The sequence below is a fragment of the Gorilla gorilla genome, chromosome 9, assembly GCF_029281585.2.
Source record: "Gorilla gorilla gorilla isolate KB3781 chromosome 9, NHGRI_mGorGor1-v2.1_pri, whole genome shotgun sequence".
Classification (NCBI taxonomy): domain Eukaryota; kingdom Metazoa; phylum Chordata; class Mammalia; order Primates; family Hominidae; genus Gorilla; species Gorilla gorilla.
Window position 1 is genome coordinate 137931496 of NC_073233.2, and position 15912 is coordinate 137947407.

Sequence of the window (15912 nt, forward strand, 5' to 3'; positions counted from 1 at the left end):
GGGGAGAGGGGCAGGGGCCGTAGCGCACGCCTGTAACTCCAGCACTTTGGGAGGCCGGGGCAGGCCGATCACCTGAGGTCAGGAGTTCAAGATCAGCCTGGCCAACACGATGAAACCCCATCTCTACTAAAAATACAAAAATTAGCCGGGTGTGATGGCGGGCTCCTGTAATCCCAGCTACTTGGGAGGCTGAGGCAGGAGAATCACTTGAACCCAGAAGGCGGAGGTTGCCGTGAGCTGAGATCATGCCACTGCACTCCAGCCTGGGCAACACAGCGGGACTCTGTCTCAAAAACAAAAGAAAAGAAAAGAAAAAGAAAAAAAAAGGGAGGAAAACTTTACAAACAACTTCAAGTATTTTAATTCACTCACTTATCCCTCAAAACATTTTAGAATCCAGTAAGTAAAAGGCACTCATTTATACTGCATTCTACGTGAGGGGGCTAAAAATCACCTGTAGCTTCCAGAAATTTAGAATCTGTTTGGGAAGCAAGAAATAAGCACAAATAATTGGAGTACAATACAACGCAAGCACTGAATGTTACTGTTATAAAGCAGTACAAAATCCTGCAGGACCTTCAGAGACAAAAAGGATTACTTTCAAATGAGACGGTCTTGACACTTCAACAAGGGCGGTGTGGGTTCAGCTTGCTCTGGTACAGGGGATGGCGAGCCACAGCCCGCAGGCGGCAGACACCTGTTTTTGTGCAGCCTGTGAGCTAAGAATGGTTGTTACATTTTAAAATATTTGAAAAGGCTCAAAAGAAGAATATTTCCTGACACAGGAAAGTTATATTAATTGAAATTCCAAGGTCCAAAATAGTTTGTTGGAACACAGCTACGCTCTCACACTCCACGGCAGAGGGGAACCGTTTTGACAGAGACCATATGGCCCACAAAGCCAACAACATTTACTACCTGGTCCTTTAAAAAGTTTTCCAGCCACTGCTCAAGAAGGATGGATAGGATTCTGGCGGGCAGAACTAGGAGAGGAGGGGAAGGAGAGCAGAGAGGAAGAAACATTCCACTTGGGAAACGAAGGTGTGACAGCACAGAGAGAAAATCCCGAATATTTAAGGAACAGTGGGAAGACCAGTTTGACTGAAGTGGCGGTTCCAAAAGAGAGAAACAATTTTTGAACCATTTAGAACTGTGTGCTTTGTTACTGAGCCATTTATACAATTGTGGTGAGTGATTAAACAGGCATCCTCACTTGGAATCTGTGAGGTTGATTACTGTTATTATCCCTAGTAATAATTAAGAAACTAGTTGAAAGATTTGATAAGAAAACCAAGGCTTACAGAAGTAACTTGCCCAAGATCACAGCCAGCAAGCTGAGCACAGCAGTGAACCTCTTTGCCCCTGAGGCAACGCTGTGAATACTACACCATATCAAACCTCCACACCGGGCAGTAAAAGGAAAGGCATCAATAAAGGCAGCTTAGGGCAAAACTGTCAACGGTTGCAAACGTGGAAGTAAAAAAATATGGATTTTACGTGTAGGTTATGTTTCTCCAACTGTGTTTAAAAGGACAGTTCTCCCGACTGGGTGCAGTGGCTCACACCTGTAATCCCAGCACTTTGGGAGGCAGAGATGGGTGGATTGCTTGAGCCACAGGAGTTCCAGAGCAGCCTAGGCAACGTGGCAAGACTCTGTCTCTACAAAAAATACAAAAATTAGCCAGGCATGGTGGTACACACCTGCACTGCCAGCTACTTGGGAGGCCGAGGTGGGAGGATCACTTGAGCCTGGGAGGTCAAGGCTGCAGTGGGCTATGATGGTGCCACCGCATTCCTGCATGGGTGACAGAATGAGGGCCTTTCTCAAAAAAACAGAAAAGAAAAAAAAAAAGACAGTTCTTTCACGAGCTGGTCCAAACGGTTCCTTCCACCTTTAGAATCAAAGTATTGTGGTCTTTTTCTAAATCACAGGAGAAAAAAATGTAAGTTCAATGTTCTCAATTTCAGATTTCTCTTAAACACTTGAAAAACGGTAAATTCTAAAAATCAATGTATTAAGTAACAGACCAAGTTTGGGAAAATTTAGCTGATTATGCTTAGCTCAACTTTTTTTAATGGATTATGTGCTTACCGATGTCATTTTATTATTTTAAGTTCAAATGATCCATTGAATACATTAATTCAGTAACAGTTAACTCAATTATCTGGAAGTGGTTTTGAGATTAAGATATTCTTCAAAATAATAATCATGCTTTTGTGAGAGCTATTATAAGCACTAAAAAAACAGACATCTACATATTAGCAGTATCTTTTCATTCAAATTATAGAAACCAAGAAATATTACATCTTAATGCCACCTGGGAACACCCTACCCCTAGCTGACTAAGGCTGCACTGTTCAAAGAAATATGCAAGCCACATACATAATTTAAAATGTTCTAGTATACATAGTTTAAAAGTAGAAACAGGTGAAATTAGTTATAATAGTATATTGCATTTTACCCAGTCTATTCAACATATTGTCATTTCAACATTTAATCAATATTTTATAAATTGAAAGATATTATTTTTTTCTACTAAATCTCAAAATCTGAGTGTACGTATTTCACACTTCACAGCACTAGCCATATTTCAAGTGCTCAAAACCACAGGTGGCTACTGGACAGGACAGCACAGGTCTAAGGGATCTGATTTCTAGAAATCACAGCAGGAAAGAAGCTGTGGAGTACAACTTTACCATCAGTGAAACTGAAGGACATGGGTTAAAAAAAAAGGGGGAGGAGGAGGAGCATTTGACTCCAGTATTCTCCTGTTTGCAATAAATGAGAGTTTACCTAAAAAATGAATAGCAAAAAACAGACTATGTTAGCAGACAGTAACCTTTTAGCAATCTATATAAGGTTCTAAAACTATTGTGCACTATTGATTTTATAATTGTTTTCACCACATTTTAACTAGTCTTGCTGTAACTATACTTAGGTTTACCCATACCTTCCCTCTTTCCACTCCACTTCCTCACCCGCTCCCCATTCCCTAAACTATTTCAAGTTGCAGAAGAAGAATCTACCTTCAGGTGCTTTCTACAACACAAATTTAAAATCTACACAGGGATGGTCAATGGGAAGGCACAGAAAAATTTTGGAAGGTGGACAGAAATGTCCAGAGTGCTCCACACAAGTCTTGAAATGGTGTAATAACTTTTTTTTTTGGAGACAGGGTCTCACTCTGGTTGCCCAGGTTGGAGTGCAGTGGCGTGATCTCGGCTCACTGCAGCCGCGACTTCCCAGGCTCAGGTGATTCTCCCACCTCATCCTCCTGAGTAGCTGAGACTACAGCTGTGGGCCACCACACCTGGCTAACTTTTTTGTTTTTAGTAGAGGCAGAGTTTTGCTATGTTGGCCAGACTGTTCTCGAACTCCTGGACTCAAGCAGTCTGCCTGCCTTGGCCTCCCAGAGTACTGGGATTACAGGTGTGAGCCACCACACCCGGCTGTGTTATAACATTAAGAATAAAAAAGAAAAGAGGCCAGATATTCCTAAGCAGTGATTCAACTAAACCATGTGAACAGTTTAATGCTAGAACAGGGAAGAGATAAGTGTCACCAATGTGGGCCAAAATAAGTCATGAAAAGTTCCCCTCTCACCCTCCTGCCTCTACCCCATCCCCCAGGAGAATTTGATGGGATCATTCTCCAAAGATTTGGTTGTAGCAAACATTTCTTTTTGGCTCTTTCTAGACACCAGATCGAATTCTCCTTCATTAATCTATTAAAGTACCTATAATAAGTTAAAATGGTAGACAATAAATTCTGCTTGTGAAAAACAAATCGCTGGACTGGGTGTGGCTACACTATCTGGGGTGGGATGTGATGGGAGAAGACTATGTATTTTAGTGGCAATAGGTCAAAGTACATCAGTGTTCAAGTTTAAAACAAACTGAACAACTCTAACACTGCAACAACAGGATGTTTAAGTTTCTTTTTACCAGATATAATTACGCGGTTACGAGGTGTTTACCAGTGCTTAAAATGAAAAATTGAGGAAACCAAAATTATAGTTCAGTAGTTCTCAGCCCTTTGATGAATTATGTTTGTTATCCAGAAACCTATCCCTATCAATTAGATCACGCTTTTAAAAAGTTACAAGAAATCAAAATATTATAATTCTTTTAGTTCAGCGGACTTCATGATGCCCCCTTCAAATAATGGAAGTAATGAAAGTGCCCAATCATCAGCAAAGTCTTTAGACACCTATTTACGTTTTGTTTTAAAAACTAGATATTAAACCAAGATTATGTCGTTTGTACAAATATTTTATACACACACAAAACCAATTTGAAATACACCAAAGTATCAGCAAAGATTATCTCTGGGTAATTATGGGTTTTGGTTTTTTTCACTCGCTTCTAAATTTTTTTTTTTTTTTTTTGAGACGGAGTTTCGCTCTTGTTGCCCAGGCTGGAGTGCAATGGCCCGATCTCAGCTCACTGTAAACTCTGCCTCCCGGGTTCAAGTGATTCTCCTGCCTCAGCCTCCCGAGTAGTTGGGATTACAGGCGCCTGCCATCATGTCCGTCTAATTTTTGTATTTTTAGTAGAGACAGGCTTTCACCATGTTGGCCAGGCTAGTCTCCAACTCCTGACCTCAGGTGATCTGCCCACCTCGCCTCCCAAAGTGCTGGGATTACAGGCATGAGCCACAGCGCCCGGCTTAAATTTTATGTTTTCTCCAATGATCACGCATTATTCTTAAAACTAGAAGGAAAAACAAAACAGGCAAGCAGAAACTTAGGTAGTGCCAATCAATTTGGGATTATATTGAGTTGTGCTACCCTTTATACCTCCATAACCTCTAAGTAAAAACCATTCAGAGCCCTTGAAGACAGGAACCTTGCTTTTTCTAAAATATATACTCAATTACATTGATATACAATATATGATTAATATGTGGTGGAGCATGCTACAAAATATTAGAAAAACTAAAAATGAATTCTTTGAAAAGGCAAAACAATTTTGCCTTGCCAAACGAGGAACAGCATAGCAGAGTGGGAGCTTACGGGGTAGAAGGCACAAGACATTTGTCTTGATCCAAAACAAACAAAAATGTAATCCTTTCACTAAACGTCCCTGTTCACTTTAAAATGGTTCATTCTGTGTCAACTTCACCTCAATCTATTGTAAAAGTAAACCTAAAGGCCGAGCGCGGGGGCTCACGCCTGCAATCCCAGCACTTAGGGATGCTGCGGCGGTAGGATTGCTTGAGCTCAGGAGTTCGTAACCATCCTGGGCAAAATGATGAAACCCCGTTTCTACAAAAAGTAGAAAAATTAGCCAGGCGTGGTGGTGCACGCCTGTAGTCCCAGCTACTAGGGAGGCCGAAGCAGGAGGATCCCTTGAGCCCGGGAGGTCGAGTCGGCAGTGAGCCAAGATCGCGCCACTGCACTCTAGCCTGGGCAACCAGAGACCCTGTCTCCTAAATAAACCTAGCAAAGTTCCTTTCTAAATACCCCATACTGAATAAACACTGTTTAAACGCTGCTTTGCCCCCAACAAATCCTAATTTAAAAAAAAAAAATCTTGTTTTCTCTATTCTAGAACAACAAATAAGTATTGCTCATCAAAGTGGAAGCTACTGTGATGCTGGAATGGTAGGAAGATACAAAAAAAAATACAATGTAATAATACACCTTCTTGCCTTACAGCGATGGAGGAGTGATAGAAACAAAGAGAACAGGTCAGAAAAAGAGGCCACAAAACAGTCATGAGTGATTCTGCTGTTTTTAATAAAGGTTAAGTACTGTTGACTTTTAGAGAATTTGGGGTGACGAGATAGGCAAGGTTTCAACAGGCAAAGCAGCAGAATTAGGGCACAGGGCAGAGCTGGGTGGGTGTCATCACACATCTAATCCTCGATGACAGCACAAAGCCACCTCTCCTTGTGCTTCAGTGTACACGCACATTGATTGAAAATGCACTAAAATCCAACTCATCCACCAAGCAAGGCTAAAGGCGCGCACACAAATTCAACAGCGCTGCGTTCGCGTGGCTGGAGGGCAGACGGTGAATATTCCATTTTACTTAGTAGAGTATCAACACCTAGCTGCAGGGTTAAACCTGCTTAACAAAAGCTGGCGAGGGGCTGGAGAGGTGCACACCATCAGCCCTCTCCCGAGCGCCGACCGGCCTCGCCCTGCCTCTGCGTTGCACCCTGGGTGCAGGCGGACTGGGGCAGGGCCGCGACCCCGCCTCGGCCTCCGCCGCCGCCTCCGCCCGGCCAGCCCCGACGCGGTGACACGGGACAGACCCGCAGGGGCCACCCCACACCCCTGCGGGCCGGCCCCCCGCCCCGGTCCCGGACGCTGGCTTGGGAAGGCAGGCCGGGGGCCCAGCCATCGATGGCAGGTAGGCGGCGCGGCCTCCGCAGACAAAGCTGGGCGCCCCATCGAACAGGACCCTCCGCCCCACGCGCCCGCAACCGGCCAGCCCCGGAGCCCGGCCCGGGCTGCCACCCCCAGCCCGGCGCCCAGCCCCCGGCCGCCGGCCCCTGGCCCCTGGCCCCCGGTGCTCGGCTCCCGGCCGGCGGAGACCTGCCCGCTGCACCCGAAGCGCCCGCGCAACCGCCGCCGCCGGAGCGCGCAGGCCGCCCAACCGCCGTCCCGGCCCAACCAACGCGGGCAGGGGAGGAGAGGTGCGCGCGGCCGGCGGAGCGTGCGAGCCACTCGGGGGTCGCAGGGGGAGGCTGCGCGCGGCGAAGGCAGGGGCGAGGAGACGCCGAGGCCGGCGCTGAACGCGGCGCCAGGAGGGCCTGCTGGAGGGGGCCTTGTCCCTTTCCCCTTGGAAGGTGCAGATGGTTTGACCCCCCACCCCGAGTGAGGTGCCTCGTCCCAGCCCCGGCTGGACTGTACCATCGGGCGGTGCCGCCGGGATTTCTCCCCCCCACCACCACCATCAATTCCCCCCCCACCCGGGTCCGCGGTCGGTTGGCCCCGGCCGGGCTCTGAGACGCGGAAAGAGCTGGGCGCCATTTTGGGTGGGACTAAGCAAAGACGAAACACCCTCCCTGTCTATGGAGTAGTCTGGACCCTGGCTTATCTGGTTCCCTTAATCCTTTAGGTACTTACACGACGTTGGGTGAGGGGAGCTGGAAGATCAGCGGGTCCCCGATCCTCTCTCCCTAGGGGTGATAGAAATCAAACCCCCCCGCCACCTCCAGGTGGTTCTTCCCGCCGCAGAGTGGGAGCAGCATAAAAGGCGGGGTCTTATTAGCATAATCTGCCTGGCAACCTGATCTCGACGTTATATGATTGGTTAAACTCTGTAAACCCCATGCCGTGCCTAGAGACGAGAAACGCTGGGGCGAACTGACAGGCCCAGATTTAGGAGTCATGACGAAGATCCTGAGACGCTTATTCAGTCTGCAGAGAAGCCAAAAGGAGATTCACACAATGGCCCAATGACTGAAGGCCTCTTTATTTCGTGCTCTGCTGTTCGTGTAAAACCCAATCGCAGAGCGGGTCTCAGGCGGCGCTCGCCTGCGTTTCTACTCTCAGCCAATCAGAAAACCCGACTCTTCGCATTGGGGTCAAGCCCCCGCTGCGGCCCGCGTGCTGACGGGGAGGAAGCTTCCAGCTGTGCCTGGGTCTCTCGTGCGCCGAGGGCAGCCTGCGCCCGTGCTAAGCCCGCCTCCCGCGCGCCCGAGGGCCCGGGGTCCCGGAAGACGCGCGGGGGTGAGGCGGCCCTCGCGTCCGCCCGCCCCGCCACAGATTGCCTCCGAAGTGGCCTGGCCGTGGAGCGCCGGCGAAAACCGAACTCCCGCCTGGCTCCCGGACTCGGGAGCCTGCCGGGGTCTCGCCCTCAGGACCCCCAGGGAGCGGCCGGGCGCCGCCTATCACCCTGACCCACCGCCCCTTGAGAGCGCTTTCACTGCGCGTCTTTTTTCTCCTCTACCAATCTGGAAAGGAAGTGAGTGTCATTTCAAACATTGAGAAACATTATTCAACACTGGTTACCCAATGACTCAGCTCACTCCTTAACCGCAGGCTTCCACATCCTGCTGTCCCTTAAAATTGCCTTCACAAAGGGCAGCCAAGAGCCCAGCTTTGGAGAGATACCCAGCTCCAACTACCCACTGGCAGGCAATACGCAGGGCAGCTAGATGGCAGAGAGACCTTGGACCTTCGGACCTTCAGGGAGCGGTTTTCCCTTCCGTGATATCTACCTTGCTACGTTCGTGATTATCTACCTTGCTACGTTATTTTGAAGATTAAGTGAGCTCTTACTTTACCGAGTAAAGTGCTTTGCTTAGCACACTGTCTGGAACTTAAATGAGAAGTACTGACAATATAACCTACAAAAATCCTAAACTATTGCCTAACTGAGAAAAAGAGGGAGACAGGACAGCTAAGCAAAAGACGAGGATAGAAAACACCCACAGCGGGAAAAACTGTAAAATTAACTCAATAGTATTCTCTTTACTGTTTTTTGTTTTGTTTTGTTGTTTTGTTTTTTGATACGGAGTCTCGCTCTGTCGCCCAGGCTGGAGTGCAGTGGTGAGATCTGGGCTCACTGCAACCTCTGCCTCCCGGGTTCAAGCGATTCTCCTGCCTCAGCCTCCCTAGTAGCTGAGATTACAGGCATGCACCACCACGCCCGGCTAATTTTTGTATTTTCAGTAGAGATGGGGTTTCCCCATGTTGGCCAGGCTGGTCTCAAACTCTGATGTCAAGTGATTCTCCCGCCTTGGCCTTCCAAATTGCTGGGATTACAGATGTGAGCCACTGCGTCTAGTCTACCATTTTGTTTCTTTAAATAGCTGGAAACAACGTGGAAAGAAAAGAGAGCTTTTTTTTTTTTTTTTTTTTTTTTTTTTTTTTTACTTCGTGGCAGGGTGCGTTGGCTCACGCCTGTAATCCCAGAATTTTGGGAGGCTGAGGCGGGTGGATCGCTTGAGCACAGGCGTTCGAGACCAGCCTGGGCAACATAGTGAGACTCTATACAAAAAACAAAAAGATTAGCCAGGCATGGCAGTACACATCTGTGGTTCCAGTTACCGGCAGGCTGTGCAGGAGGGTTGCTTGAGCCCAGGAAGTCAAGGCTGCAGTGAGCTGTGATCGTGCCACTGCACTAAACCTGGGTGATAGAGCAAGTCTCTGTCTTTAAAAAAACAAAAGAAGAAGAAGAAACTTCAGACAGTTAACTGCCTTGTAAACAACTTCACGTCTAGGCCGTGTCTTGTTCTTCCTTAAACCACTGTACAGGTGGCACTGGACTTAGATGAGGCCGACCTTAACATAGCTAGTGAGAGACACTAGTAGCCCTTCTCTGGCAACACAGACATGGAAGTCAGTTGCCTAAGGAAAGATCATATTGGCTAAGAGAGTCCCTTGAATGCTCCCTTTTAGTGTTATGAGTAGATGAACAATGCCGCAGGTTGGACAGGTCCTTCTGTGTCCTTGCAAAAGCTGCCACTCCACATACCCCCGGCCTCAGTAAGAACGGCTCACTTTTAGATTTAACATCATTACATCCTTGCTGATGAACTGGGATGGTCCCAACTGAGGTCCACTGACCAGAAACAACACCACAGAACCCAAAAGAGAACGCACCATGGGGAATGGGGCTATTCAAACTGGAGAGCCTGAGTTACTCTCATGGCTTTAGGGAAATGTTCTAAAACTTCTAAGTACATAAATATGTGCAGGGAGATTCCTCCCCACAGAGTTTTTATTCAGAGGGTCTGGAGTGAACCTCAGGAATTTGCTTTTTATGTGGATTTTTAAATGATTTTTAAAGTGTACACTGTAAAATTCACTCACTGGGGTGTACAAGAAGTATTTATTGACTATGTACTGTGTGCCATTCACTTTTCTAAACAATAAAGATAGAATAGGGAACAACAGCAACCAAAAAAGGCCCTGCTCTCATGCAGCTTTATTCTAGTGTAGGTAACAAGAAGAAAATAAATAACTCCAGGTCATGATAAGTGCTACAAAGTAAACCAGGAAAATGCAAAGGCAGAGAACGCTGGCAGTTTAAATAGGGTGCCAAAGAAGTTTTCTCTAAGATATTGACATTTGAGCTGACCCTTGAGTTATGGGGGAAAAAAAAAAAAGCCAGCCATGTTAAGATCTTGGAGAACATTCCAATCTAAGAGAATGGCAAAAGTAAAGACCATGAGGTGAACAACAAAAAAATTAGTATGGCATGCACATATTCATTCTTCTATTGAATAGATATTCATTGAATGCTTCCCAAATGCCAGGCACTGTCTTAGATGCTCTGTGATTCGTCAATTAACACTATAGACAAAAGGAAAAACAACACAAAAATCCATGCCTTGACTGAGCTTTCAGTCTAACACACTTGAGAAACAGTAAGAAGGCCAGAATTATTGGAACACAGGACAGAGTGATACAAGAAAGAGTGTAGTGATACAAGGATACAGTGATGCAAGAAAACTTGGGGAAATAGGTCTGGGACAGACCACATAAGGCTTTGAAGGCTGTGGTATTGGACTTATTATAGAAAGTGCAACTTAATAGGAGCATTGACTAAGTGTGGTAATTAAAAAAAAAGAAAAAAGTGCAACTTAAACTAGTTGGAGGTTTTAAGTAAGGGAGTAACACAGTTTTGTCTTTCAAAATAACTGGCTGCTCTAGGGTGCTTATTTTGTTTGGGGAGAGGGCAAGAGACAAGGAGTCTGTGCCAATATGCTCTGAATAAGAAACGATGGCCCATCTTGACTAAAATAGAAGTAGCTTAAATGGGGAGAAGTGTATGGACACCAGATATATTTTGGAGGTGAAGCCACAGAACTTGCAAATGAATAAGATATGGAACAGAGTGTAAGTTGCTCCTGGTGACAAGGGAGTGATCGAGAATGACTTCTAAGGTTGAAAACTGAGTGGCCAATGAATGTTGATGCCTTAACTGAGATTAGGAACACTGGGAGATAAATGGTTAGAAAATCAAGAGTTGTATTGTAGCCATGTTGAATTGGAAATATCTTTTGGAAAATCCAACTAGACACCCCATGTAGGCAGCTGGAATCCAAAAGAGAGATCAGGGCTGGAAATATAGGAATACAGTTCATCAGATTATACATTATATCTAAATACATAGAATTAGCTGTGGTCATCTAATTATGATTAGTTGAGAGAGAGTGTGTATATAGAGAAGACAAGTGTATCCAGGACTGAGCTCATGGGAGCTGCTGAATTTAGAGGTGGATGATAGGAAGGCAGCCATCCAAAAGGCTGAGAAGGAAATAACACAGGAGGAGAACCTGGAGAGGATGGTGTCTGAGAAGCCAAGGGAAGACAGTGTTTCAAGAAGGATGTAGTGGCCAGCTGCAGCAAATGTTGCTGAGAGCTGATGATAATGACAGTTAACCTGTGGATCTGGAAAGACAGAGGTGGAAATCGCTGGTAACTTTGACAATAGTAGCTTCAAGGGAGAGCTAGGAGGTTTACTGGGAGTCACCTGAAGAAAGCATAGGAGGTGAAGAGTCACATGTGTTGCCAACATATAGCAGATAAGATAGACCAACGAAAACAACTAATGTGCTGCAGTGAGCTATGATCACACCACTGCACTGAAGCCCAGATGACAAAGCGAGACCCCATCTCAAAAAGAAAAAAAAAAAAGTATGTCATGAAAAGCAAAGAAAGCCTGAAAAACTGTTCCAGATTAAAGGAGAATAAAAAGACAGAACTAGGCCAGGCGTGGTGGCTCATGCCTATAATTCCAACACTTTGGGAGGCTGAGGCAGGAGGATAGCTTGAGACCAGGAGTTGGAGACCAGCCTGGGCAACATGGTGAGACCCTGTCTCTACAAAAAAATTTAAAATTAGCCAGGTGTGGTGGCATGTACCTGTAGTCCTAGCTACTTGGGAGGCTGAGGTGGGAGAATCACTTGTGTCTGCGAGTTGGAGGCTGCGGTGAGCCATGTTTACACCACTCCAGCCTGGGTGACAGAGCAGGACCCTGTCCCAGAAAAAAAAAGTCCTAAATGAAGTATATGTCCTGGATTTGATCCTAGATCAGTAAAAAGCATTTCTTATAGATATAAAGAATGTTAGTAGATCAACTAACTGGTCACGTTGGAGTAAGGTCTGTGGATTTGATGATAATGTATAAATGTTAATTTCCTGATTATGGTCATTGTATTATGAATTTATAGAAATATGTCCATGCTTTTAGGAAAAACACACTGAGTAAAGGGGAAATAGATCTGCAATTTACACTCAAACAGTTCAAAAAAAGAAAAAACATATATACACACACAAATGCAAAGAGAGAAAATGAAAAACCAAACATTGTTAAAATGTTAACATATGGGGATCCTCTGTGATAGGTATATGGGAATTTTTGTATTAACTTTTGCAACTTTTCTCTGAGGTCAAAATAATAAAACAAGATAGTAGTGAAAACAAAACCAAGAAATGTCAGCCATTTGTCTTCAGGTCTCTGCACCATGAAGAAAGGAGATGACAGAAGTGAAGGTCTGATGTGAGAACTCGGTAGGCTGCAGACAAAGAATCAAGGAGTTTGTGACCCAGCCAGAGTTATTCAGAGCTTCAAGCCTAGGTACAGGTGGTTTGGGAAGAAGCCAAAGAAGGTTGTTCTGGTTTGCATGTGTCCCCCAAAAAGCATACACTGGAAACTTAATCCCCAATGCAATTGCATTGTGAGGTGGGGCCTAATGAGAGGTGTTTAGGCCAGGAGGGTTCCACCCTCATGAATGGATTAATGGCAATTATAAAAGGGCTTGAGGTTTCAAGTTCAGTCTCTTGCTCTCTCTTGTGCTTTCTTTGCCCTTCTGCCATGGGATAATGCGGCAGGAAGGCCCCCACCAGACGCCAGCCTCATGATCTTGGACTTATCAGCCTCCACGAGCTGTAAATTTCTGTTTATTATAAATTATCCAGTCTCAGATATTCTGTGATAGCAGCACAAAACAGACTAAGATAAGGGTCCAGGTGTGCTTGACCAAGAGTGTAACTGGGTGTTTGACATTTGTCTTGGGTTGAATAGTGTCCCCAACATTCATATCTAGAACCTATAAATGTGACCTTATTTGAAAATAGGGGCCATGCATGGTGGCTCATGCCTGTAATCCCAGCACTTTGGGAGGCCAAGGCAGATGGATCACCTGAGGTCAGGAGTTTGAGACCAGCCTGGCCAAGATGTCTCTACTAAAAATACCAAAAAATTAGCCAGGTGTGGTGGTGTACACCTGTAGTCCCAGCTACTTAGGAGGCCAAGGCAGGAGAATCACTTGAACCTGGGAAGCAGAGGTTGCAGTGAGCCAAGATCGCGCCACTGCACTCCAGCCTCGGTGACAGAGTGAGACTCCCTCTCAAAAAAAAAAAAAAGAAAAGAAAATAGGGCCTTTGCAGATATAATTAATTAAGATGAGTTTATACTGGATAAAGTAGGCTCTAAAAACCTATAACTAGTGTTCTTTTAAGACGAGAAAACAAAGACATAGATCCACAGGGGAGGGAATAGGAAGGCTAAAAACAGCAACAGAGAGTGACGTGTCCACCAGCCAAGGAATGCTGAAGGTTGCTGGCAACCTCCAGAAGCTGGACGGAGATGGGAAGGTTCTTTCCTAGAGGCTTCAGAGGGAACAGGGCGGGCACCTTGATTTCAGACCTCTAGCCTCCAGAGCCAAGAGAGAATACATCTCTAAGGTTTTAAGCTACCTGTTTGTGATACTTTGTTATGACAGCCATGGGAAACTAATTTAACATTATTAAGTAAGAAATTATGTGGTACAAGATTGTTTGGGGTTGTCGGGGAGAAGGGGAGAGAGTGAGGAATTATCTGAACGTGGATAGCTGGGATGATGAGTATTTGTAAGATAGCAACAGTTTTGGGTGTTTTTGTTTTTAAGATTTGAATGAAGAACTAGCTGGGGCCAGGTGGCACAGTGACTCACACCTGTCAATCCCAGCACTTTGGGAGGCCGAAGTGGATCACTTGAGCCCAGGAGTTTGAGAGCAGCCTGGGCAATATGGTGAAACCCTGTCTCTATTTAAAAAGAAAAAAAGAAAGAAAGAGAAGAAAAGAAAGAGAGAGAAAGAAAAAAGCCTGGCGTGGTGGCGCATGCCTGTAGTACTAGATACTTGTGAGGCTGAGGTGGGAGGATCATCTGAGCCCAGAAGGTTTGAGATTGCAGTGAGCCATGATTGTGCCACTGCACTTCAGCCTGGATAACAGAGTGAGACCTCATTTCAAAAAAAAAAGAAAAGAAAAGAAGAAGGAGAAGAAAGGGAGAAAGAGAGAAAGAAAGAAGGAAGGAAGGAAAGAAAAAGAAAGGGAGAGAAAGAAAGAGAGAGAAAAGGAAAAGCATACAGGGAGGAAATCGTATAACAATGACAAATGTGGAAAAGCTGCTATTAAAATGTCAAGTCTCATTAGACACCAAAGAAGACGTGCTGGAGAGACTGTCCTTCCTATGCACATAAGGAAGGTGGGAAAGCCTTCAGTCGCAAATCACATCTCACAGAGAATGAGAAAAATTCATCCAGGAGAGAAAGCCTGGAACGGAATCGATGTGGAAGTGTCTTAGCTAGAAGAAATACTTCATTAAAGATCAGAACATTCACACTGTAAATAATGAGAACTCTATGAATGTAAGAAATGTGGAAAATCTTCAGCCAAAAGGAAAACTTCATTATTCATCAATAATCCATATAAAAAAGAAATCTTATGAATGTAGTAGGTATGAAAAAGCTTTTATTCAGAAGTCAAACTTCATACCAGAGAGGTCATACTGGAGATAAACCCTACGCAAGTATGGAAGGTGAAAAAGCACTCAGTGGCAAATCAAATTCCACTGGGCATAAGAAAATCCAGATTTGAGGCCAGGCGCGGTGGCTCACGCCTGTAATCCCTGCACTTTGAGAGGCCAAAGTGGGTGGATCACTTGAGCACAGGAGTTCAAGACCAGCCTGGGCAACATGGCGAAACCCCATCTCTACTAAAAATAAAATATAAAAACTGAGGTGGGACGATCACCTGAGCCTGGGGAGGCGGAGACTGCAGTGAGCCGTAATCGCGCCACTGCACTCCAGCCTGGGTGACAGAGTGACACCCTGTCTCAAAAAATAAAAAGAGAAGAAAAGAAAATTCAGATCTGAGGGGTGCCCTGTAAAGATAATGAAAGTGCAACAATCTCCGGGCAGAAGCTATTCATCATTAAATATTACAATATTCATGACGAGGGAGACACCCTATACTAAGGGTGCAAAAGTTTTCTCTGTAATCATACTGCTTATTGCACATGTAAGAACCTGTAAGTATGAATGTAAAATGTGTGGTAAAGTCTTCTGTCCATTTTTAGCCAATGCTCTACATAAGAGAACCAATACCAACGAAAAAAACTAATGAAATATCTCAAACAGAAGTCATGCCACATTTGACACCAAAGAATTCATACTCATTAAAACCTTATGAATACCTTGGATTTAGGAAAGACTTTAGCAGGAATTCATATTTCATAGCACATCAGATAATTAAATTTTAGAGTAAAATTCAATTAATATGAGAAAGCCTTAAGCAGAAACCCAAATTTTATGATATTAGAGATTTTTAATAAGGAGATATTTCATCAGTATAATAGAAATTGGGTCCAAAGGCCAGGTGTGGTGGATCACGTCTACAATCCCAACAATTTGGGAGGCAAAGGCAGGCAGATCACTTCAGGTCAGGAGTTCAAGACCAGCCTGGCCAACATGGGGAAACCCCATCTCTACTTAAAATACAAATATTAGCTGGGCTTGGTGGCACACACCTGTAATACCAGCTACTCAGGAGGCTGAGGCACAAGAATCACTTAAACCTGGGAGGTGGGGTTGCAGTGAACAGAGATCGTACCACTACACTCCAGTCTGGGCAACACAGGGAGACCCTGACTCAAAAGAGAAGAACAGGAAGAGAAAGGGG

At 45.1% G+C, this 15912-nt stretch overlaps 2 protein-coding genes across 3 annotated transcripts in view; one reads left to right on the forward strand and one right to left on the reverse strand.

Moving 5' to 3' along the window:
* Positions 1–7396, reverse strand: part of PRDM10 (PR/SET domain 10) — a 105017-nt gene extending 97621 nt beyond the window's left edge. For both annotated transcript variants that reach the window (XM_055356396.2, XM_004052435.5), the window contains exon 1: positions 7080–7396. The gene's annotated coding sequence lies outside the window, so the exon portion shown is untranslated. The remainder of the gene's footprint in view (positions 1–7079) is intronic.
* Positions 7397–7411: 15 nt separating this feature from the next.
* On the forward strand, positions 7412–8437 carry LOC109028753 (putative uncharacterized protein encoded by LINC00167). The gene has a single exon (XM_031015809.2). The coding sequence runs from the start codon at positions 7412–7414 to the stop codon at positions 7853–7855; it is 444 nt and encodes a 147-aa protein (XP_030871669.1). The 3' UTR covers positions 7856–8437.
* The last annotated feature ends 7475 nt before the right edge of the window (positions 8438–15912 follow it).